Source organism: Muscardinus avellanarius (assembly GCF_963383645.1).
Source record: "Muscardinus avellanarius genome assembly, chromosome: 10".
Classification (NCBI taxonomy): Eukaryota; Metazoa; Chordata; class Mammalia; order Rodentia; family Gliridae; genus Muscardinus; species Muscardinus avellanarius.
This window is the reverse complement of record NC_137796.1, coordinates 45,174,948-45,201,082: the sequence shown is the minus strand read 5'-3', so window position 1 is coordinate 45,201,082 and position 26,135 is coordinate 45,174,948. Positions and strand designations below refer to the sequence as shown.

The 26,135-nt window shown below is 43.0% G+C and overlaps 1 protein-coding gene across 1 annotated transcript in view; it reads right to left on the bottom strand.

The window, feature by feature from the left end:
- Positions 1–26,135, bottom strand: part of GPATCH1 (G-patch domain containing 1) — a gene marked incomplete at both ends in the record, with an annotated part of 62,317 nt that overhangs the window by 24,909 nt on the left and 11,273 nt on the right. Inside the window, 9 exons of the mRNA XM_080702071.1 lie at positions 336–632; positions 3,516–3,720; positions 8,247–8,326; positions 11,881–12,028; positions 13,556–13,795; positions 14,633–14,691; positions 20,395–20,492; positions 21,117–21,277; positions 23,759–23,844. Coding sequence (XP_080558197.1) covers positions 336–632; positions 3,516–3,720; positions 8,247–8,326; positions 11,881–12,028; positions 13,556–13,795; positions 14,633–14,691; positions 20,395–20,492; positions 21,117–21,277; positions 23,759–23,844 — 1,374 coding nt within the window. The remainder of the gene's footprint in view (positions 1–335; positions 633–3,515; positions 3,721–8,246; positions 8,327–11,880; positions 12,029–13,555; positions 13,796–14,632; positions 14,692–20,394; positions 20,493–21,116; positions 21,278–23,758; positions 23,845–26,135) is intronic.

Below are 26,135 nucleotides of genomic sequence, written 5' to 3'. Positions count from 1 at the left end.
TTAATATAAAGTAGGAGATGATATTGTTCTCTTGGTAAAAAATGCAACACTTACAGAAGTGAAACACTGGAAACCAAAAAATGTCTCAGCACTAGTCACTGCCAAGGCATACTTCCACTCCAACAGTCACCTTCAAACCTATATAGACACACACAGGCTAACTGTTCTGGCTTTCTAAAGTCAGCAGCCAGAGCCTAAACCTTTGCATTGTTGGCAGCAGGGCAAGCACAGACTGGCAGAAGAGGACACTTCAACTTTCAATCGGGGACTGGGAGGCGATTAGAGAGAATTCTGTGCCACTTGGCTGCACTGCGGCACAACCGGGCCAGACCTACCTCTCCGACCCTTTTTCATAAGTACTAAGAACTCTTCGTAACGTTTCTGTTTCTCTGGCTCTTTAGCAAACGGTTTGAAGTTGCTGGCTCTTGTGGCGGATGCCCCGCCACTCAAGGCCATGTGCCAAGAGTGGTGTCCGAGGTCTGGCGAGGAGGGGTGAGGCCTGCTGCGTGCGGCATTCTGCGCCAGACGCTTGGCCTTGAGTTGAGCTGCTTTCAAGTCAACTGTCTGCTTCATTTCTTTGATTCTCTCTCTGTCCTTTTGGGACAGAAACTCTAGCACTGAGGTAGCTGAACCTAAATGAAAACAGAAATAAGAAGAGATGGAGTGTATATTTATATTTCCCTGAATATATAATTTCAATATTACAGATTTACATAACTAGATATGAGTACTTTATAGTGTTTTATCTGTATTAAGATATCCCTGTGAACCTGAAAGCAGTAGAATAGTAAGACACTTCTTTATAGTTCACAAAAATGGAGGTTAGTACTTGGATGTTTATATGAGCCAGGCAGGGTGGTGCCTGTAATCCCAGCTACTCAGATCACAAGTTCATGGCACCCTGGTCCATGACACCCTGTCTCAAAAAAAGAAAAAGAAAAAAAAATCAACTTAGAAAACCTTCAGCAACTTAGTGAGACCCTGTTTCAAACCAAAAAGTAAAACGGGCTGGGGTGTAACATCAAGGCAGAGGCAGTTTAAGAAGACCTCAACAAAATGCCCCTGGGTTTATTCTCTAGTACTAAAAAATAGATAAATAGATAGGTAAATAAATAGATAAATAAATAAATACATAATTGGACATTTATGGGCTGGTGGTGAAACTCAGTGGTAAAACGCATGCCTAGGTTCAATCCTCTGCCATGGCCAGGTAGAGGGCGAGGGGAAGGAACAGTATTTGGATGTTTGGAGGGCACGTAAGTGGTATTAGGATGAAAACCCTCATGTCCCAGGCTCTGGACCTCAACTGTGGTGACCATTTCTTTTCTAGTCCTGCCATCATCAGCCCTAGTCAGAGCCCCAGTGAGTGTTAAATACCAAGCACTCAATCCATCGCTCACTCAGAGGGTGCCAAATCTACCCCAAGCACTGGCCCAAGGCTGGGTGTCTTTGTAGATGAGGTCCTTCCTCTCACTAATGAGGGAGATGGGCAGAAAAAAAGCCAAAAGTCAACACCAAAGGGGTGATTTTAAAAAACAAGGTGAGAGCTGGGTATGGTGGCACACACTTGTAATCCCAGTGCTTGTGACAAGAGGATCGCAGTTTCAAAGCTAGCCTTAGCAAGTTAGTGAGGCTTTCAGTAACTTAGCAGGACCCTATTTACAAATAAAAAATAAAATATGTCTGGGGGTATGGCCCCAAGATAGAAGGCCCCGGGGTTCTGTCTTTAGTACCACACACAAAATAAACAAATAAAATAAAATAAAATAAAAATAGAAAACTATAAAATAGCTGAGTGTGGTGGTGCACACTTGCAATGCCAGTACTTGGGAGGCTGAGACAGGAGGTCCCAATTCGTGGCCAGCCTCAGCTACTTAGTGAGGCCCTCTACAACTTAGTGAGACCCTGTTTCAAAATAAAGAATAAATAGGGCTGGGTGTGTAGCTCAGAGGTAGAATGCCCCCGGGTTCCACCCCCAGTACTGCAAAAATAAGTAAATAAAAATAGGGTGATGTGACTGAGGTTGTCTTAGGTGAGCAGGCTGGTAGTGGGGAGGGAAAGACAACTAGCTTATCCAATAGTCAGAAAGGCCTCAAAACCCTTTCTAAAAGAGATAATATTTGAAAGAAATTCTAAGGGAAAAAAAAAATGAGGAGCCAGACTTAAACAGATGAGGGAAGAACTGAAACGGGAAGTAGCAAACACACAAACCCTGAGATGGCATCACAGTTGGCAGGTTCAAGGGCAGAAGGTGGGATGGTAAGGCTGGACCGCAGGGAGGTTAGGAGAAAGTAGTACAGGATGTGGCTTGAAAGGTAGGCCAGGACTGGACTGCGCTGGGCCTCACGGGGAGTCTGGATATATAAGTGTGAGAGGCAGGCGAGCTGTCAGAGGGGTGCTGACTCATTGTGGCTCATCTACCTACTGCTGAAGGGAATATACTGGAGAGGAGAAGGAGGGGAAGTCAGGAGGCCAACAAGGAGGCTGCTGCCAGGGCCAGGGAGAGAGGACAGGTGCCAGACCTGAATGGGAGAAACAGCAATGCAGACAGAGGACAGAGTCCCCGCATGTGTGGAGGGAGAATTAAGAGGGCTTGCAGGAATGTGTGGTGGTGCACGCCTATAATCCCAGTACTTGGGAGGCTGAGACAGGAGGATCACAGGTTCAAACCCAGCCTTAGTAACTCAGTGAGGCCCTCTGCAACTTAGTAAGAACCTATTCCAAAAATAAAAAATAAAACAGAGCCAAATGTGGAGCCATACATATAAACATAAACACATTAATTCCTTTTATTTATGTATATATTAACTTTTTAAACTAGGGACTGAACCCAAGGGCATTCTACCTCCAAGCTACACTTCCATCCTTTTTTATTTTGTTGGTACTGGGTATGGAACCCAGGGGTGTTCTACCTTGGAGCTACACCCTCAGCCCTATTTTACTTTTTATATGGAAACAGGATCTCATTAAAGTTGCTGAGAGCCTCACTAAGTTGCTGAAGCTGGCTTCAGAACTGATCCTCTTGTCTCAGCCTCCCAAGTACTGGGATTACAGATGTGTGCCACCATACCTAGTTTTTTATTTTCATTTTGAAACAGAGTCTCACTAAGTTGCTGTGGGTCTCGCCAAGTTGCTGTGGCTGTCCTCAAAGCTGTGATCCTCCTCTCTTAACCTCCCAAGTATTGAGGATTGAACCCCAGGACTACCTCTGAGCTACACCCCTTGTCCTGTTTTATTTATTTGTTTTGAAACAGGGTTTCACTCTATTGCTGAGGCTTGCAGTAAACCTGCTATCTCCTGTCTCAGCCTCCTAAGACTGAGTGTATAGGGGTGCACTACCATACCCAGCTAAAATTTTGGTTTATTTGTTTTAGGCTTGATTTTTCTGGGGAGGGGTCTTTTGTGGTACCAGGAATTGAACCTGGGCGTTGGCACATGCGTGCACTCTACCACTGAGCTACATGCCGGCCCAGATTACTTTAAATGCAATGATTTTGGACTTCTCCATGACATACCTTGGACAGGCGTCTCTCCTAGCAACTCCCCCCGCTTGGAGGCATTCAGCTGGTGCCTACTACGTGTTCCGGGGTCGTGAACTGGCTTTCCAGATGACTCTGATAGCACCTGAAGTAAGTGGGAGTTCTCGGAGGTTGCAGCTACCACAGGTCTGAAATAATGAACTGGTCGATAGTCTCTTGGCAACTCAGGAGGTGGATAAATCTTTACAAAACAAAACAAAATAAAGCCCAGAAAATAAAGACTGCAAGATCATATTAGATTTAACCGAGAAAACCTATTACCTCTGAGGGTTGCTAGCCTTGCACCTTCCCAGGCTGACATTCAGCAGGCAGGTGGCGCTGCAACAGCCTGGCCAGCTCCATCTAGCGCTGGACCGGCACCAGAACCACACTGTTCCAAGGGTCACACCATTTTTCTTCTTTTTCTTTTTTTTAGTGTATGAGGGGTGGTGTGGACTGGGGGTTAAACCCAGGGACAGTCTACCTCTAAGCTACAACTCCAGCCCTACTTTTTATTTTTATTTTGAAACAGGATTTCTGTAGATTGATGTTTCAATACTTGCAGAAGCTATCCTTCTACCTGCAATCTTCCCATCTCAGCTTCCCAAATACTAGGATTATAGGGATGAGTCACCATGCCGAGCTATACCTCACTCATTTTGAACATCATTCTTGCCTACTTCTACCTATAGATACTAATATGCATGTTTATATAGTGAGAACAATAAAGATGATAATAGGTAACATAGTATAATGTCCACATGCAGAACTGGTCTACTAGAAAGCAGAAAATTTAGAAAAGTATGATTTAAGACTTTTTAAAAAATTGTAATTTTATTTTTTATCTTTTTTTCTTTCAGTACTGGGGATGGAACCCAGGGGCATTGCACTTCCGAGCTACATCACCAAGCCCTTTTTTTTATTCCTTTTTTTTTGTGTGTGGTACTGAGGGTGGAACCCAGAGGCTTTCTACCTCTGGACTATACTCCCAGACCTATTTTTATACTTTATTTGGAAACAGCATCTCACTAAGTTGCTGAGAGCCTCACTAAGTAGCTGAGGCTGGCTTCGAACCTGTGTGATCCTCCTGTCTCAGCCTCCCAAGCATGGGGATTACAAGCATGTGCCACCACGCCCAGCTAAAAAATAGTAATTTTAAATTACTTACTTTTTTTTGTGTGTATGGGTAGTGGGACAGTGTACCTCTGAACTATATCCCTGGCATTATTATTATTTATTATTATTATTATTACTACTACTATTATTATTATTATTTCATTATTTTATTATTTTATTTTTTGTGTGTGGTACTATGGGTGGAACCCAGGGTTTTTTCTACCTCTGGGCTATATTCCCAGACCTATTTTATACTATATTTGGAAACAAGGTCTCACTAAGTTGCTGAGAGCCTCACTAAGTAGCTATGGCTGGCTTCGAACCTGTGTGATCCTGTGCGATCCTCCTGTCTCAGCCTCCCATGCACTGGGATTACAAGGTTGCGCCCCACACCTGGCTTATTTTTTTTATTTTTTATTTTTTTTTAACAGAGTCTTATTAAGTTGCAGAGGGCCTTGCTAAGTTGCTGAGGTTAGCCCGGAACCTGGGATCATTCTATCTCAACCTCTCAAGTACTGAGATCACAGGCATACGCTACCACACCCAGTAATGAATTACTTTTAAATTCAGAATTTTTTTTCTGGTTTGTTTCAGTTTCAGTTGAAACCTCAGGGCTTACTTTTCAATCTAAGGAGGTTTTTTTGTTTGTTTGTTTTGTTTTTGTCTGTTTATTTTTATGATACTAGGAATGGAACCCAGAGGCATTCTTTTTTTAGGCTACACTCCAGCCCTATTTTTATTTATTTATTCATTTTTGCGATACTAAGGATAGAACCCAGGGGCATTCTACTACCAAGCTACACCCCCAGCCCTATTTTTTTACTCTTTATTTTGAAACAGGGTCTCACTAAGTTGCAGAGGGCCTCACTAAGTAGCTGAGGCTGACCAAGAACCTGTGATCCTCCTGTCTCAGCCTCCCAAACGCTGGGATTACAAGCATGTGCCACCACACCTGGCTTGTTTTTTAAAACAGGATCTCATTAAGTTACTGAGGAATTCACTACATTTCTGAGGCTTTCCACAAACCTGCAATCCTCCTGTTTCAGCCTCCCAACTATTGAGATTACAGGTATATGCCACCATGCCTGGCTAAGCCAAGGTATTTTTTTTTTTTTTTTTTTTTGGTGGTACTGGGGTTCCTGGAAGCCCTTCTACCTCTGGGCTACACTCCCAGACCTATTTTTACATTGTTATTTGGAAACAGGGTCTCCTAAGCCAGCGCGCGTGGCTGGCTTCGAACCTGCGCGATCCTCCTGTCTCTGCCTCCCAAGCGCGGGGATTACAAGCGTGCGCCACCACGCCCGGCGCCAAGGTATTTTTAATTCAAAAGCTGACCAAGGGCTGGGATGTAACTCAGTGTTAGAGCCCTTACCTATCAATCCATTGCAAAGAAAGAAGGAAGGAAGGAAGGAAGGAAGGAAGGAAGGAAGGAAGGAAGGAAGGAAAGGAGAGTGAAGGGGAGGGGAGGTAGGGGAGAAGAAGGGAAAGGAGAGAGGAAGGAAGAAAGGAAAGAAGGAAGAAAGGAGGGAAGGAGGGAAGGAGGGAAGGGAAGGGAAGGTAGGTGATTAGGCTAAAACTGAAATATTTAGGAGACTTGAAATTTTTTAATTCTGACAGCATTAATGATAGCATAACAGAACAGATAAATTAAAAGACATTATTAATTATTATTATTATTATTATTATTATTATTATTATTATATTTTTTTAGTTCTTAAGATTAAACATGCTAAGCAAGTACTCCACTACAGAGCTATAGCCTTAGCAGTTTTAGGTTGGTTAGTTGTTTGGTTGGTAGGTATTACAGATTGAACCCAGGGGCATTCTACCTCCAAAATATACCTCCAGACCTATTTTATTTTTTATTTTGAAACAAAGTCTTGCTACATTGCTGATAATCTCACTAAGTTACCGAGGGTTTCACTAATTTGCTGAATCTGGCCTCAAACCTGCTATTCTCCTGTTTTAGCCTCCCAAGTACTGGGATTACAGGCATGCATCACCACGCCCGGCTCAGTAGTAGATTTTTTTTTCCAGTACTGAGGATGGAACCCAGGGACATTCTACCTCTGAGCTACACCCCAGCTCTATTTTTTATTCTTTATTTTGAAACAGGGTCTCACTAAGTTGCAGAGGGCCTCACTAAGTAGCTGAGACTGTTCTTGAACCTGCAATCTTCCTGTCTCAGCCTCCCAATTACTGAGACTATAAGCGTGAGCCACCACGCCCAGGTAGTGGTAGATATTTTGAAGTAACTGCACTAAATAGTGTCCTTGCTCTTAGTATAATAAACATATATTAATAGGTAGTTCCATTTAAACTATTTCCTAGGTCTTTTCCTTTTCTTGTCCTATCGGAGATAGACTCCAGAGCCTCACATGCACTAGGTAAGTATTAATACCTAGCTATATCCCCAGACCTGGAAGAGGGAGACTCTCATCAACCTAGCAAGACCCTGTTCCTAAATAAAAATAAAATAGGGCTAGGAGTGTAGCTTGGAAGTAGAATGACCCTAGGTTCAATCCCTAGTACCACAAAAAAATTTAAAAAATAAAAATAGTGGCGGTGCATGCTTATAATCTCAGTACTTGGGAGGCTGAGACAGGAGTATCACAGGATAGCAGCCAGCCTCAGCAACGTAGTAAGGCCTTCTGTAACTTAGTAAGACCCTGTTTCAAAACAAATAAAATAGGGCTGGGGTGTAGCTCAGAGGTAGAGTGCTCCTAGTTTCAATCTCTAGTACCACAAAAAATAATTTAATTTAAAATAAAAAATAAAAGATTAGCAATTACATGTTTGGGGGTTGTTTGTTTATTTTGGTTATTGTTGTTATTTTGGTACTGGGGATTTACCCAGTTTTGTAATTTTGTTTTGTGATTTTTGAAACAGGGTAGCAATTAGATGCTTTTTTCTTTTCTTTTATTTATTTATTTATTTATTTATTTAGTGTGTGTGTGTGTGTGTGTGTGTGTGTGTGTGTGTGTGTGTTACCGGGGATAGAACCCAGGGGCTTTTCTACCTCCGTGCTATACTCCCAGACCTATTTTATACTTTATTTGGAAACAGGGTCTTACTAAGTTGCTGAGAGCCTCACTAAGTAGCTCAGGCTGTCTTCGAACCTGTGTGATCCTCCTGTCTCAGCCTCCCAAGCGCTAGTATTACAAGCGTGCACCACCACACCTGGCTCGCAATTAGATACTTTAAACACAATATAGTGCTGGGCATGGTGGCACACGCTTGTAATCCCCGTGCTTGGGAGGTGGAGACAGGAGGATCACACAGGTTCGAAGCCAGCCTTGCTGGCTTAAGAGACCCTGTTTCCAAATAAAAATATAAAAAATAGGTGTCTGGAAGTGTAACCCGGACGTAGAAGGGTTTCCAGGAACCCCAGTACCACCAAAAACAAATGAACAAACAAACAAATAAACACAACATGGCTACTGACTAATGTTTCTAATGTAGAATGTGTTTTTCTGGACAAGAGCTAGACACTAGGCTGTTGCTTTTTGTAAACAGAATATTTTCAATTAATATCATAACTTCAATTAGATAGCAGCAAATGTTTTAAGAATCAATCCAGTAAAAAAAATTTAAATAAAAAGTTTTTCTTACTTTCTTTGAAGACAAAGATTTAGAAGCCAAGGAAAATCCGTCCAAAATTTTGCCAACATATTGAAGATCTCTCTCTGATTCTACAAAATGATATAATTTGATTAATTCCAGAAGTAGAGACAATTAGAATAAAACAAAAGACATGAGTGTCATTATCTGCAAGAACATAAAAAGTACCAGTCATAGGTGTTACCACTCCAAGGTAGCATTAAGAAGACAGAATGGCATGCAAAGCTCTCACACCTCTGTTGACACAGTGACTGGAGGCCTAGCCTGTGCCGCCCTCAGCTGATTAGCTACCCAGACACAGAGATTATGGCGTCCCCAAAAAAGGACCTTACAGCTGGGCTGGTGTTGGCCTGTAATCCCAGTACTTGGGAGGCTGAAAAAAAGAGGATCGCAGGTTCACGGCCAGACTCAACAATTTAGTGAGGCCCTCCACAACTTAGTAAAATCCTGTTTCAAAATAAAAGAATAGCCGGGAGTGGTGGCACACGCTTGTAATTCCCACACTTGGGAGGCTGAGCCAGGAGGATCACATAGGTTCGAAGCCAGCCTCAGCTACTTAGTGAGGCTCTCAGCAACTTAGCGAGACCGTTTCCAAAGAAAATACAAAATAGTTCTGGCAGTATAGCCCAGAGTAAAAACCCCTGGGTTCCATCCCCAGTACCACCAAAAAAATTAAAAATAAATAAAAATAAAAGAATAAAATCAGCTAGGGGTATAGCTCTGAGGTAGAATGCTCCTGGGTTCAATCCCCAGTACTGCAAAGAAAACAAAACAAAACAAAACACACAGAGACTACGTCCCAATTTCCTTAGCAACAGTCCAAATAAGGCACAAAGGCACAGTCAGGTCAGTGTGTAATCTAGCCTCAGAACAAACTAAAAGGTACTTTTGTCTTTCACACAAGTGAAATTGTAACAGGAGATAAAGATCGCAAACTGAGGAAACTGAAGGAGCAGCACCGTGTGACTGGGGCTGGGGACTGCCCCCGCCCACGGACATGAGCCCATCCACAAAGGTCCTGTGATTCTCAAAGCCTTCCTGCGCAGAGTGGTATGGCAAAAGCATATGTGTATGTGTATATACTGCATATACATATATACTTATATGTATATATACTGCATTCTCTATGCCCAAGAGCCCCAGTCCACAGGACAAGCCAAGCACACAGCTCGGTGTTGAATCCTGTGTGGCCCAGCCCACAGTGCAGGTGAGCTGTGGTCTGGAGCTGCTAGTCCACCACCACGTAACTACCCTCCACACAAAAGCCCTTCGTACTTCAACTCAGCTGAACTTTTGTACTACTTTCTAGGAGTTCCTAAAACTCTGTAGGGTAAATGGGATTAAATTTTACATTCTTGACATTTTTTGGGGGAAGAGGGTACTGGGGCCTGAACCCAGAGGCATTCTACCTCTGAGCTACACCCCCTTTTGCAGTACTGGGGAATGAACCCAGGGGCATTCTATCTGGAGCTATATCCCCAGCCCTATTTTTCTTTTCCCCAGTACTAGGGATGGAACCCAAGGGCATTCTACCTCCAAGCTACACCCCAGCTCTGTGTTTTATTTCTTTATTATTATTATTATTATTTTTGGTGGTACTGGGGTTCCTGAAAGCCCTTCTACCTCCAGGCTACACTCCCAGACCTATTTTTACATTTTTATTTGGAAACAGGGTCTCCTAAACCAGCGTGCACGGCTGGCTTCGAACCTGCGTGATCCTCCTGTCTCTGCCTCCCAAGCGCGGGGATTACAAACGTGTGCCACCACGCCCAGCTGTGTTTTATTATTTTGAAACAGGATCTCACTGAATTGCAAAGGGCCTCACTGAGAAGCTGAGACTGTCTGCGAACCGCAATACTCCTGTCTCAGCCTCCCAAATGCTGGGATTATAAGGGTGCAACACTACACCCTGCCCCAGCCCTATTTTTTATTCTTTATTTTGAAACAAGGTTTCATAAATTGCAGAGGGCCTCTCTAAGTAGCTGAGGCTGGGGGTGACCCCAAATCTTCCTGTTTTGGCCTCACAGGTACTAGGATTACAAGCATGTACCACCCCACCCAGCCCAATTTCATTTTTTATTTTGAAATAGGGTCTCACTACATTGCTCAGGCTGGCCTTGAATTTATGATCCCCCTGTCCCAGCCTCCCAAGTACAGGGACATGTGCATTACCACATCCAGATTTACATTCTTTTTGTAAAAAAAAAAAAAAACTTATCTGACTATAGCTAAACATTTGTGAATAGAATGTTTTATCTCAGCTCTCATTTTCTGACTTATTTGGGTTGTTATTTATTGCCATAACCAAGGAATAGTAGGTGCTATTTATTCAGTTTGTGGGTTTATGTGCCAAACAACCAATTAAGCTATTTAGTCCTCACATCAATCTCCAGACTGGATTTTTTTGTTTTTTGCTTTTTTTTTTTTGTACTGGGGATTGAACTCACAGGAGCTCTACCTCTGCGCCACATTCCTAGCTCTACTTTATTATTTTTTTTTTAGTTTGAAACAGTCTCACTAGGTTACTGAGTCTCACTACAGTGTCCAGGCTGTCTTCGAACCTGTTATCCTCCTGTCTCAGTCTCCCAAGTACTGGGATTACAATGGTGTACCACCACACCTGGCTGGATTTTTACCTCACTTTACAAAGAAAAACTCTGAGGCCCAAGAGATAAAGACCTTTGCCCAAGGTCACACAGCTGGGCAATGGAGAACTGGGATTCAAATTAGACCTAGATTTGGACCTAATCTGGAACTGGATTTACTACTCCAATCAGACAATCAGATTTAAGTTGCGCCTGGATTTACTATTCACACTGTTTATCTGGATTTCCCACTACTATTAACTCCATACAGTTTATCCTCCTATACCATTTCTGGAAAGAAAAACTGAAATATTAAATTAACCATAGAATGGAAATCACCACAAACTCTGGATTGAGTTTTAACTTGTGTTGAGCGATGTCCACGTGTGACCAGCAGGGCCCAAGGGGAGGGGGCGCCGAGCTCCTGGGGCAGCCTGCTGCAGCCACACGCCCACTTCCTCAGTCTGCCTGCTCCCTCTGACCACTGCCAGCTCCAACGTGCAACATGCTGCCTCTCCACGTCACTCCATCCCAGACCCCAGACCTCTTCCTTCTCTCGAGGGACTGACTCTCACTGACTTTAGCCTGGGCCTGGTCTATGTCTCACTTCTTTCTTGTGAGCCGGACTAGGCCTCTCTTCTCCTCATTCTGTGTCTCATCCTGCATCTCATTCCCACACCCCCTACTTCCAGAAGGCCAGCACTCCAGCATGAATCTTGTGATCCTTATTTATTTATTTATTTATTTATTTATTTATTTATTTATTTATTTATTTATTTTGGTGCCAGGGATGGAACCCAGGGGCATTCTACCTCCAAGCTATATCCCCAGCCCAATTTTATTTTTACTTTGAGACAGAGTCTCACTAGGTTGACGAGAGTCTCCCTATTTGCTGAGGCCATCCTCAAACCTGCGATCCTCTTATCTCAGCCTCCCAAATACTGAGACGACAGGCATGCGCCACCACACCCAGCTATGGTCCCTCCTTTCTGAGATCCCAACACTTGGTCCTACCATTGATTGTAGGTGTATGGAATTACCTTTCTGGCTTTTGTATTGCCTGGGTGCTGTCCAGCCATAGAGTCCATCTCCAGGCTCCTCGTCCTTCAAAACGGTATCATACTTGGATAGAGTTTCTGTGGCATAGATATCATCATCTTCCTCTTCCAGAGCGCCCACACCAAAAGCCTTCAAAAAACAAGTTTTCAAACTGAGCAGTTAGACGTTATAGGGCATATATACATTGAAGGAGGAAAGCTAATTAAGGCGATGATTGCGCACATGACATCAGTAGTTCAGATCACTGAGACAGAGGCAAATGGGAGCCCCAGATTAGCACAGCCTCAAGTCCTTTGGAGAAGAATGGCCAGAAGTAAATGCCAGGCATCCAGTGTGGGGCTGTCCCCCAGCCCTGCAGCAGCCACGGGTCCAGGTCCCTGCAGAGGAAGAGGAATGGCGAGCACACCAAGGCAACACTGCAGAGGCAGAAACGGCTCTGAAAGGGGAAAGGAGAAACGCTCACCTCTTGATCAGTGTGGCCGGGAGCCAGTGCTGGTGGCCACAGTGATGGGAGCTTAACCAAGTAGCTAAGGCTATTCTCGAACCTGCAATCCTCCTGTCTCAGCCTCCCAAGTACTGGGATTAAAGGCATATGCCACCATACCCAGCTAAAACTCCTACTCGTTGTGGGAAAAAAAGCTCCAACAAGTTCATTTTTGTTTAAAGGATTAGGAAAATAAATAGAAATAAAATTTAATACTGAAATGCTATTCTCCTTTTTTTTTTTTTTTTTTTTCTGGTACTGGGAATTGAACCCAAGGGCATTCTACCTATGAGCTTCACCCCTAGCCCTTTTTACTTTTTTTTTTTTTTTTTTTGGTGGTACTGGGGGTGGAACCCAGAGGCTTTCTACCTCCAGGTTATAAAAACGCCCGGCGTTTTTTGGTTTTTCTTGGTACTGGGTACCAGCACTTTGGAGACTGAGACAGAATCACAGGTTTGTGGCCAGCCTCAGCTACTTAGGTCCTTTACAGTATAATAAGATCCGGTTTCAAAAATAAATAATAAAAAACAGGCCAGGCATGGTGGCGCACGCTTGTAATCCCCGCGTTTGGGAGGCTGAGACAGGAGGATAGCGGTGGTTCAAAGCCAGCCTCGATGGCTTAAGAGACCCTGTTTCCAAATAAAATATAAAATAGTTCTGGTAGTGTAGCCCAGAAGTAGAAGGGTTTCCAGGCACCCAAATACCACCAAAAAAAATAATAATAATAATAAAATAAGGCTGGGGCTATAGCTCAACAGTAGAATGCCCCTGGATTCAATCCCCTGTACCACAAAGAAAAAAAAAAGCAAGTCTCCAAGCAACAAGTATTCCTGGGCTCCCAACTTAAAGAACACTGCACTAGAAAAGAGTATAAGAGAAAATAAAATTTAGTCTTAAACTTGGAGAAGCAGATTGCAGTTAAACTATTAGTAAACCAAAGGGGGTAAAAAGTAGTTTTCTGCTTGGCCCCATGAAAGTAGGAAAGCAATCATCACCCTTGGGAATGTACAAATTCAACCACAACACAGGGGAAGGCTTGCAGGAGGCCATTATTACACCAGCAGGGTGTGCTTCACAAGGCTCCAGAATAATCCTAAGGAAACTAACTACTTCAAAATCTTCATTCATTTCATAATTATTGAATGCCGACTATGGTGCAGAAACATTTTTACCTGGCCTGAAATTCCCAATTTTCTTCCTTTACTGACTCCAACATCTCCAAGAAGATTATTGGCCTCCTCAGATTCTCCACTGAAAAGATTAAAATGGTCTCCTGACGTTCCAAACAGTGCTTGGCGGGGATCCAAGCCTTTGTAGGCCAGTCCATGTACGTTATCCTTAGGTGTAAAATCCACAGGGGTGACGTCTTTGGGTGCAAAGGTCACATTTTCGGGCAAATAGTCATCTTCATCCTATATCAATGTTTAAAGTAGAATTAAGGTGATAATTAAATGCACCAATAAAAATATAAAAAATGGAATTAAGGTGAGTCACTGCATGGCACAGTGAACCCATGAAATCCTATTTTAAAATACAGTGATTAATTCCAAACAGAACAATTATCAAACTTTCATTTATGCTGTGACAAATGACTAAATCATGTCCCTGAACAAATGGTACTAATGCTAACAACTCCATTTTAAGCTGGGTGTGGTGGCACATGCCTGTAATTCCAGTACTTGGGAGGCTAAGATAGGAGGATCGCAGATCTGAGGACAGCCTCAGCAAGTAGTGAGACTTTCATCAAACTAGCAAGACAGTGTTCCAAAGTAAAAATAACATGGGGCCACGGATGTGGCTCAGAGGTAGAATGCAACTGAGTTTAATCCCCAGTACCACATGTACACACAAAAAATCTAAACAAGCATGGGATGTCTATGATGCTGGTGTGTTGTGATTATGGCAGACATAATCAAAATAGTTTTAGTGTATGATTATTTCATGATGATAGGATCTGGATAATTTATAAAATTGTTTCCAGCCAGGCATGGGGGTACATGCTTGTAATTCCAGTACTTGGGAGGCTGAGACAGGAGGATTGCAAGTTTGCAGTCAGCCTCAGCTACTTTGTGAGGCCCTCCTAAACTTAGTGAGACCTTCTTTCAAAATAAAAAATATAAAACAGGGCTGGGAGTATAGCTTAGAGGTAGAATGCCTCTGGGTTCAATCCCCAGTACTGCAAAAAATAAAAAAATAAAATTGTTTCCAACCCTTAAGATTTAACAACCATAATGTAACCAGTACAGTACCTCAGATCCTTCAGAGCTTCCTGGGGGTAATGCACAGCCATAGACTTTTACTCCTGGATCTATAAAAGAGATTTGAAAGGCATGAGTCATAAATGACTAAAAATCTAAAAACCCTGACTCAAGGAATCTTCCGAGATACATAGCTGCACTTGTAGAGACGCTGCGGCTTCGGCCTCAGAAGTAGAACCCAAAGGGCCCATTTTCTATCAGACCGATGCCACCTGCACTCAGAAAATAATGTGCTCAATGCATAACTACTGCTGCCCCGCGGCATGGAAAACCAAAGAGAGTGACTGCTGCAGCCAGGCACAGGAGTGCGTGCCTCAATCCCAGCACTCGGGAGGCTGAGACAGGAAGTCATAGGTTCAAGGTCAGCCTTAGAAACTTAGCCAGGCTCTCCGTAACTTAGCAAGGCCTTGTTTCAAAGTAAAAAATAAAATAGGGCTGGGAGTGGGAGTGTAGCTCTGAGGTAGAAAGCCGATGGGTTGAATCCCCAGTACAAGAAAGGAAAGGAAAGGAAGGAAGGAAAGAAAGAAGGCTGCAAAAGAGAAAGAGAGAAAAAGAAAAAGAAAGCTGCCCTCAAAGGTGTCACTCATAGTCTGACTAAGGAGACTAAGGATAACAAAAAAATAAAAAATAATGGTAAACTGTGACATAGTTTTGCAGAGGTTAGGAGATGGGAACTTTTGCATGCCACTGGGGAAAGTAGACTAGTGCCATCCTTCAGGGAACTATTATGCATTACACATGAAAAGCCTTAAAATACACACGTATTATGCCAGCATGGTGGCATACAACTGTAACTCTAGCTACTCAGGAGCCTGAGAAAGGAGGACCTCAAGTTCAAGGCTATCCTGGGCAACCTGTCTCAAAATAAAAAAGGACTGGAGATGTAGCTCAGTGATAAAGCACTTGCCTAGTTTAGGTGACGGAAAATCTCTTGACACTACAAAAAACAAATACATACATTCCACTTGACCCTGTATTTTGTCTCTCCAAACGTGGAAGCATTAAAACGTATGCCACAAGCTGGGCGTGGTGGTGCACAAGTGTAACCTCGTTACTTGGGAGGCTGAGACAGGAGGATCACACAGGTTCGAAGCCAGCTTCAGCTACTGAGTGAGGCTCTCAGCAACTTAGTGAGACCCTGTCTCCAAATAAAGTATATAAAAAAAATACCTACACCTCCGATACAGGAATAATATCTAGAATATACAGAGAACTCAAGAAACTCAACACTAAGAAAACAAAGCATCCAATAACAATATGGGCAAGTGAACTAAATAGACACTTCACAAAAGAAGAAATACAAATGGCCAATAAATGTATGAAAAAATGCTCAACATCATTGGCAATCAGAGAGATGCAAATCAAAACTACCCTGAGATTTCATCTAACTCCAACTAGAATGGCAATCATTCAAAACATAACAACAGATGCTGGAGAGGATGTGGAGAAGTGGGAACGCTAAGACATTGTTGGTGGGTTGCAAATTAGTGCATCCACCTTGGAAAACAGTATGGAGAATCCTCAGAAGAATGGGAACAAATCTACCATTTGATCCAGCAATACCACTGTTGGGTATCTACCCAAAAGAAAAGAAACCAAACTACCAAACTAATGCATGTGTATCTATGTTCATAGCTGCACAATTCACCATAGCCAAACTATGGAACCAGCCAAGATGTCCATCAACAGATGAATGGATTACAAAACTGTGGGATATGTACACAATGGAATTTTACTCAGCCATCAAATAAAACTCAATTACATCATTTTCAGGGAAATGGATGGAACTGGAGGACATTATGCTAAGTGAGATTAGTCAGTCACGAAAAATAAGAAATCAGATGCTTTCCCTAATATGTGAAAGCTAAGGAAAAATGGGTCATAGGAGGAACTCTAGATGAAAAAGGAAATCCTTTGGAGGAGCAAACAAGATAACCTAAAGGAGGAGAAAGGAGGGGGGGAAGAAGGAAAATCTCTAAAACACACAATGTACTTAAACATATGGATGTCAACCACTAAGCCAAGCAAGGGAGGGAGGGAAGGGGAGGAAATGGGGTGGGAATTGGGTAAGGGTTAAATCAGTGATGTGTACATGTATGTACACACAAGTTTTTTACCCCAATATGATGTATGAATATAATACACCAATAAAAATTTTTTTTTTGGTGGTACTGGGGTTCCTGGAAGCCCTTCTACCTCCAGGTTACACTCCCAGACCTGTTTTTACATTTTTATTTGGAAACAGGGTCTCCTAAGCCAGCACGCGCGGCTGGCTTCGAACCTGCGCGATCCTCCTGTCTCTGCCTCCCAAGCGCGGGGATTACAAGCGTGCGCCACCATGCCCAGCAATAAAAAATTTTTTTAAAAATTAAATAATAAGGAGACTTCCGGGAAGATGGCGACGGAGAAAAGCAGGGCTTACACGCCCCGCTAACAACCAATCTCTATTACCACAAAAGCAGCGCCTTTCATAGCCAGAAAACACAATCAGCAGAGAAACAAAAAATGTAATTACAAGGGACAGAGAAAAAGAGGGCTGGAAAAACGAGACACCAGAAAGAAACCAGACCACAGTGCTGCGGCCAGAGCCACAGTGCGAAGCGGCGGGCGCCATCTTCCCTTGTAAACCAGGCTTCAGAGAGGAGGGGGATTCAGAACGGAGCTCAGAGCCACAGAGGAGATACGCCGGCCTCTCACCTGAGGACGCGGCAGCAGCATCTTACTGCCGGCGGCAGCGGTTCACCAGATGGCACCAGACCAACGCACTCAACAGCCCACCAGACTCCAGAGAGGAGCGGCGGACAGCGAGTCGAGGTGAGCCACTGCGGATCAGCCGGGAGGAATTTGGCAGATTTCTTGGCGCAGGAACCATCTAAAGCTCCCAGGGGCTGGGCTCAGCACACCCTGCAGGGACTCAGAGTGGAGCTCAAAACCAGAGAAGAAATACACCAGCCTCATGGCCGAGGGCATGGCAGCGGAACCATATTGCCACCGGCGGCCGCAGCAGCGAATTCACCGAGTCCACGATAGCTCCATCTGTGTGCTCAACAACAATGAGTCAAATTGCAGCCCCTAGAGGAGAAATCCCAGTACTGTACTCCCAGGAACTTGACCCAGTGGGGGAGTGGCGGTGGCAGAGATATCACACCATAGGAGAACGCCCAACCTGGCACCCCCCATGGTCTAAAGCAGCCTTGATTGACTCCCAGGGTCTGAGACTCTGTGATACAACCCAGTAAAGGAGTAATGGGGACCGAGATACCACAGACATGAGATCCAGAGCACCTTAAGTGAAGTCGTAGTGACCCAAGGGAAGAACCCAGAGAAGGCACAAACTTCCGAAATCATGGGAAAGAGGAATAACAATGGAGCAATGAATGTCCACAACCCCACAACATCAGAACCTGATAAAACAGAAATTCAGAGATTTCTAGAAGATCAAATCAGGAAAATAACTGTAGAAATAATAGAGGTGTTTCGAAAAGAATTCAGAGAGAGCCAAAAAGAAATAAAGGATGCAGTTAATGAAGTAAAGGCCTCAATTCAAAGTACAAACAACCGATTAGACCACATGGAGAATAGAATCTCGCTCTTAGAAGATGAGCAATCCAAAAATGAACGCATAGTTTCTAATTTAGAAAAAAAAATCCGACAGCAGGAATCTGACATTGAAGAAATATGGGCCCATTTTAAGAGAGCTAACCTAAGAATAACTGGAATAGAGGAGGGAAAAGAAGGTGAAACCAAAAGGATCAACAATCTCTTCAAGGAAGTAATAGCAGAAAATTTTCCAAACATAGAGCAAGAGGTCGATACATAGGTCCAGGAAACTTATAGAACTCCCTTTAGACAGGATCGGAAAAGAGGATCCCCACGCCACATAATTGTCAAAATGACCAATGTGGAAGCCAAGCAGAGAATCTTAAAGGCAACAAAAACAAAGGGCCAAGTGACATTCAGAGGCAAACCAATTAGAATCACTCTAGACTTCCCAAACCAAGTCATGAGAGCCAGAAGGGCTTGGAGTAACATATTCCAAACTCTGAAAGAAAACAACTTCCAGCCAAAAATTTCCTACCCAGCAAAACTTTCTATCAGATTAGATGGGGAAATAAGAAACTTCCACGACAAACAGAAACTGAAGGAATATATGTCTTCAAAACCAATGCTAGAGAAAATACTCAAAGAGATTAACTACAAAGAAGAAATAGGTAACACACACCAGAACCAGAGAAACAAGATTTTCCATCCAACAGACAACTAAGATTGGTTATCTGTGGAGATTATTTATGTTAGTCTTTTACCTATCTCTAAATTGTATTGTTTGCCTTTATTGTTAATTTTTAGGATGTCTAGTTGGAATATTAATATACCTTCAGATATAGCATTTAGAAATATTTTATCCCATTCTATCAGAAACTTTTAACTCTGTTTACATTGTCTTTGGATATACAATATTTTTTTTTTTTAGGGAGTTTGTTTACCCTTTTGTTGCCTGTGCCATTGAAATCATATCCAAGAAATCACTGCCAATTTCAATGTTGTGAGGTTTTATGACCCAGATTTTCTTCTAAAAGTTTATAGTCTTAAGATTTATATTTAAGTCTTTTATCTATTTTGAGTTAAAATTTGTATATGGTGTTAGGTAAGGGTCCAATTTTATTCTTTTTCATGTAATTATTATTTTTCAACAATATTTAGTTAAAAGATTATTATTTCCACCACCAAATGTTCGTGGAAACCTTGTCAAAAATAACTTGACAATATATGGAAGAGTTTAGCTCTAGGCTTGTATTTAACTCCAATGGTTTATATATCTGCCTTTAGAACAGTACTACACTGTTTCAATTATTGTAGCTTTATATGGTTTGAAATCAGAAAATATACATCTTCTAGCTTTGTTCTTTTTCGAGATCGTTTTGGGTATCTAGAGTCCATATTCCATATTAGGATAGATTTTTTCTGAAAAATAAATAAATAAATGTATGATAGCTTCACCTAAAAAAAAAAAGAAGAAGAAGAAAATATTCTCTGGTAAGAAAGAAAGCCAAAAGAAATATTGAGATGTCATCTTTAAGTTATCAAAAGCTTGGTATCAGACAAATGAAACTGTTATGTGAGATTATCATTGTTAATTTTGGATAAATTGCTATAATACTAGATGTCAACCACTAAGCCAAGCATGGGAAGGAAGGATGGGGAGGGAACGGGGTGGGGATCGGTTAGGGGCTAACTGGGCGATATGTGCATGTATGTCTACAAAAGTATTTTTTTATCCCATTATGATGTATGAATACAGTGCACCAATAAAAAATAAATTTTAAAAAATTAAATAATAATAGCCGGGCATGGTGGCGCACACTTGTAATCCCCGCACTTGGGAGGTGGAGACAGGAGGATCGCGCAGGTTCGAAGCCAGCCACGCTGGCTTAGGAGACCCTGTTTCCAAAAATAAAAATAGGTCTGGGAGTGTAGCCTGGAGGTAGAAAAACCTCTTGGTTCCACCCCCAATAGCACAAATAAAATAAAATAAATAAAAAGACTAAAAAATAAAACTAGGGGTGTAGCTTGGAGGTGCAATACCCCTGGGTTCCATCCCTGGTACCAAAAAGTATTAATTAATTAATTAAAAACAAAATAGGGCTGAGGGTGTAGCTCAGGGGCAAATGTCCCTGGGTTCAATTCCCAGTACCACACACTCAAAAAAAAGTATGCTACAGAATTAATGAATGAATGATAATTAATAGACATACCAGGTTTTTGTCGGCGTGGCCTTCTCTTGACTCGAGGACCAACTCCTTGTCCTTCCTTCCAACCCATTTTTCTCAGCAGTTCAAAACCAACCGATAATCTAGAATATCAAGCATGGACAACAAGCTTCCTCTTACAATATCAGCATCAGTATGCGATAAGCAGCCCTGAGCTCTGGCCCACCTCCTATGGCTGCCCTGCCCGTGTCTGGCCCTCGCCACACTAGAGACCAGGACCCTGCCATTCCAGCCACAGTTAGCTGGATGTGGGGCACACCTGAGCTGGGGAAGCCCACCAGATGTCCCCTTGCCCAGGCCTTTGCAATAGGCACCCAGGGGTATCTAGAGAGTCCTTGCCAGGCACACAGCCCATGAAACCATGAAGATCTGAGGCTGCTACACTAGGCCACATGCCCAGGTGCAGAACAAACAGAAAGAGGGTACAAATGAGACAGACATGGAGAGCCATCAAGCCCATGAGGGAAGTGGAGGAGGGAAGCTGCCCCAGCTCCTAACAGCCCCCTGCCCCAGGTCTGTGAAGCCAGCGACGGGAGCTCTTGAGTGCTCGTGCAGTAACAAAGCAAGACCCTTGTGGTGAAAACCCCTTTCACTATGACCTTCAGTCTAAGGCTTCTCTTACGTGCAGCCAAACTGCCCCTAAGAGAATCGTACAGGTGCAAAACACTGATGCCAGGAGAGAAGAGTCAGAATTAAATGACCCTCACTTTGCTGGTGTTATGAGGTCATCAAGCAGAGTGGCTCCAGGAATAGGGGCTGTAGCAGCTGCCAACTGCCTGGCTTTCTCTCGTATTCTGTCTTTGGTTTTGGAAGCAAAATCATCTGTGGTAACAATCGCTTTAGGTGCGATCCCAAATTCGCTAAGATCCTTAAAAAAAAAAAAGCACAATTGCATTACTTGGAAAGAAATGATACATCACATAGCACATAGCTTTATTTTCTTTTTCTTAAGTTAAAACTACAAAATTTAGCTCAAGATCAGCAGAGTGGCAGATGTCACACTGACTTGTAAACCTCATCCTCATGTGACTTCAGGCTAGTAGCTGAGGACAAGAACGAAAGTGGCTGGTCAGTGGGGCCACAAGGACAGGACTAAGCTGGAAAGACAGGCAGCAAGGGCTGAATTCTTCCCAGCAATATTTCTTCTTTTGTGTGTGTGGTGTTGGGGATTGAACTCAGGGGCAATCTACCTCTAAGCTACACCCAGCCCTTTTGTTTTGTTTTGAGAGTCTTGCTAGGTTGCTCATAGTCTCACCAAGTTGCTGAGGCTGGTCTTGAACCTGCAATCCTCCTGTCTTAACCTCCCAAGCATCAACATTATTTTAGAGTCCAGTGTGAAGGGGGCGCAGCCTGGGTTCACAGCCAGACAACCCTTGTGAGTGCCTCCGTGTGGGGCTTGAGCCAGTCTCTGGAGCAGAGGCTGTGGTTGCCCCGTCCCTTCCTTTTTCCCCAGAGGCTGTCGGGTACCTGCTTCCCTCTGTCACCTTGCACTTCTGGAGTGGTGCCCCCAGTGTTGGGAAGGAAGGGGCAGGGTCAGTTGTGTCTTATCTAAGCCAGTCATTTTAGCTGGGCGTGGTGGCACACACTTGTGATCCCAGCACTTGGGAGGCTGAGACAGGAGGATCACACAGGTTCGAAGCCAGCCTCAGCTACTTAGTGAGGCTCTCAGCAACTTAGTGAAACCCTGTTTCCAAATAAAGTATAAAAATAGGGCTAGGGATGTAGCCCCGAAGTAGAAAGCCCCTGGGTTCCACCCTCAGTACTACCAAAAAAATAAATAAGCAGTTGCTTTGGTCTCATTTCCCTTGCCAGCACTGCTAGGGATGGGCATGTAAAGCAAGTTCACCAAGGAGACATTTGAGAAAATTAATGTAGGATTTATGTAAAAGGGTTTTTTGAGCCAGGCATAGTTACCTGTAATTCCAGTACTTGAGAGGCTAAGACAGGAGAACTGAAGATTCAGAAACCAGACTCAGCAACTTAATGAGAGCCTGTTTCAGCAAAAGAGCTGGGGGTGTAGCTCAGAGCCAAAATGCTCCCGAGTTCAACCCCCAGTACCACAAAACAAGGGTTGATTGCTCTCAGGAAAAAAAAAAAAGAAAAAGAAAAAGAAAAGAGGCCTCTTTCTACTGGTTAATGCCACACTAGAGGATCAACTGAACTACTGCGGCCATCTTGCAACCACGAGAGCGGAAGTTTAAGAATAAGCTGGTGCTACAGCATCTCATGCAGACCTTGAGAAAGCTCGGTCAGGGGATCCGCACGGCCCAGATCCCCCGTGAAGTATGTCTAGCATTCCTTTCTTCAAAAAATTATTCTAGGATTATTTGGATTAATATGTATAATTGGAATTTTATGTATAAGCATTATAACTAAAACTGATGGGCAGCAGCTTGTGAGAGACTCAGGCAGCAAGGATTTTTTTCCAAAGATAAAGTTTGGGCCAAACATTAAGTACAAACTGACCTTAGTTTGGGCCAATGTATAAGATTAAGGTTAAGTCAGCCTTGTGAAGTGAGACAAAGCATACTATGATTGTTTAAATGTCTGGCACCCTTGCCCTAATCTCTATAAAAAAATAAAACTTCCTGTCCTTGGAGATCCTGCTTGCATGGCTATGCCCTTGATTTTCTGCCAAAAAAGAAAGTATAAAAATTGTAACAAATCCTGAATAAAATGGAGAAGCTTGAATCTGATCTCGTGTGGCAGTTCTTCTCTCATTCGACCTCGGCTCTCTCTCACCAACACACGAACCTCAACTCTTGCTAGGGCTGGACCCCGGCAAGCTGGCATGTAGAATATGGCTAAGAAGAGAGCCTGGGGCCTCCTACATCTGGACTTCTTGCTATATGAGATTAGTTTCCTTATAGATTATGCTTCTCCAAAAAAGGGAGAAGACCTTGTCCTCTTCCCTATAACTTAAAATATGCTGCTGTAAGTATTATTGAATTTTTATAATGGATGAATCCAAGTCCTAGGTTTTAAAGTAGCAGACATTTAATTTTAGTCTAATTGCTCGCTGTTCTTAAACTGCAGTGTTAGACTTACTGTGGGAAGTTGTGGGTTCAGAACCATGGATACTGCACTTTGAGGCAAGTAGGGCTTTTCAAACAGTTATGTCTGTACATGACTTTCTGCTTACACCCCTGACTTTAGAAACTAGTCCTAGAATAAGATGCTGCTCCAATGAAGAAGAATCCATTCATGTACAGGGCACTGTAGTGCAAACACCTAAAAGATAAACCACTGCATATAAAGAGGAAATCATATACTGGACTTTCTGGGGAAAGAGAAATTGCTACAAGATCCAACCACACATGCCCTGCTGCCTGATACTTAGCATACCCACCTCTTCATCCATAAAATCTTCAGGACCAAGAACGGATTTGTCTGCTCTGTTCTGTCGTGAAGACACAAAAGTAGAGGGTGTCCATCCTAGAAAAAAAAAATAGTTTAGAGCTTTATAATCCTAGATAGTATTTTGTTTTATAACCAAATAATTAAGTATCATGTAAACACTTGAAACTCCCAATAACTTTAAACTCTTAGCTACCACCTATCTCACTGCTTATATCCACATAATGACTGCATACTTTTTTTGGGGGGGATGGTCCTACAGATCATATCCAGGAGCATTCAACCTTCAAGCTACACTCAAGACCCTTTTATTTTTTATTTCTAAACAAGGTCTCACTAAATTTATATGTCTGGCCTTGAACCTGTGATACTACTGTATCAGCCTCCCAAGTACTGGGATTATAGGCATGCACCACCACGCCAGCTACAAACTTATTAATCATTAGAGACTCTGTTGTCAGATGTTAGTGATAAGATTCCCTCATAAGAACCTGGAACCAACCAGGCGTGGTGGCCCATGCTTGTAATCTCAGTAAATGGGAGGCTGAGGCAGGAAGATCACAGGTTCATGGCCAGCCTCAGCTACTTAGTGAGGCCCTCTGTAACTTAGTGAGACCCTGTTTCAAAATCAAGAATAAAAAATAGGGCTGGGGGTATAGCTCAGAGGTAGAATGCTCCTGGGAACAATTCCAAGTACTAAAAAAAAAAAAAAAGAACTTGGAACCAAGAGAAATAAAATTTTATTGCAAGTTAAACAGTGAAAGAACACAAGTAGATCTGAACAAAAAGATGTAAGGTAGCTGGATGTGGTGGTGCAAGCTTGTAATCCCAGCATTCGGGAGGCCAAGACAGGAATATTGTGGTCCGCAGACAGCCTCAGCTACTTAGTAAGGTCCTTTGCAACTCTGAGAACCTGTTGCAAAAAAAAGAATAAAAAATAAGGCTGGGGGTGTAGCTTGGAGGTAGAATGCTCCCAGGTTCCATTCCCAGTACTGAAAAAAAAAAAAAAAAAGATGCAAGGTCACCTTAAAAGACAGGACCATGCCAGGTGTGGTGGTGCATGCCTATAATCCCAGAAATTGGGAGACTGAGACAGGAAGGTCACAGGTTCACAGTTTTAGCAACCTAGTGAGACCCTGTTTCAAAATTTTTAAAAAGGTCTAAGAGTATAACTCAGAGGTACAATGCCCTTGAGTTCAATCCCCAATACCAAGTGGGGGTGGAGGGAAAAGCAGGACCACTCTGAGTCCAGCAAGACAGCAGCTTGCAATAACATATTAACATATGGAAAGGAAAATATGGATATAGCTCAGTTGTAGAGTACCCACTTAGCATAAGCAAAGCGCTGAGTTTAATTCCTTGCAGTGTGTGTGTGTGTGTGTGTGTGTGTGTGTGTGTGTGTGTGTGTGTGTTGCTAGGGATTGAACCCAAGAGCATTCTACCTCCAACCTACACCCCCAGCCCTATTTCATTTTTATTTGGAAACAGGATCTCATTAGATTGATGAGAGTTTCACTATTTGCGGAGGCTATCATCAAACCTGCACTCCTCTTGTCTCAGCCTCCCAAGGACTGGGATCACAGGCCTGTGCCACTATGCCCATACATTACTTTAAACAATATAAAATATATTCTATTACATAATATGATTGTGTGTGTGTGTGTGTGTGTGTGTGTGTGTGTGTGTGTTATACTAGAAAATGAACGCAGAGGCATTTTACCTCTGAACTATATACCCTAAGCTCTTTTTAAAATTTTTTGTTTGGCCGGGCGTGGTGGGTGCACGCTTGTATTTCCCGCGCTTGGGAGGCAGAGACAGGAGGATCGCGCAGGTTCGAAGCCAGCCACGCGCGCTGGCTTAGGAGACCCTGTTTCCAAATAAAAATGTAAAAATAGGTCTGGGAGTGTAGCCCGGAGGTAGAAGGGCTTCCAGGAACCCCGTACCACAAAAAAAAAAAAAAATTTTTTTGTTCGGAAACAGGGTCTCATTAGGTTGCTCAGAGTCTCACTAAGCTGCTAAGGTTGTGTTTGACCCTGCAATCCTCCAGTCTTAGCCTTCCAAGTACTAGGATTATAGGTGTGTGCCACCACACTCAACTACTATGAAATTTTTAATTGATTTTTTTCCTCCAGGGTGGAAGTAAGTAGTAACCAACCATGCTGTGGTTCCCAGTGTCAGGAGAGAGCAGCTGGTGATTCCCCAGACAGCTCTGAGGGTTTGCTGTCTCTTTAACCCCAGGCCCTTGGTGGCCTCTTTTGCAAAACACCTGATACCTGTCCTCTTTAATCCCTGAGTCAGTCATACCAGACAGTCAATGATTAACTGACCAAAATCTGTGTAAAGGTACTTTGTATATGGCAATGCAGAAT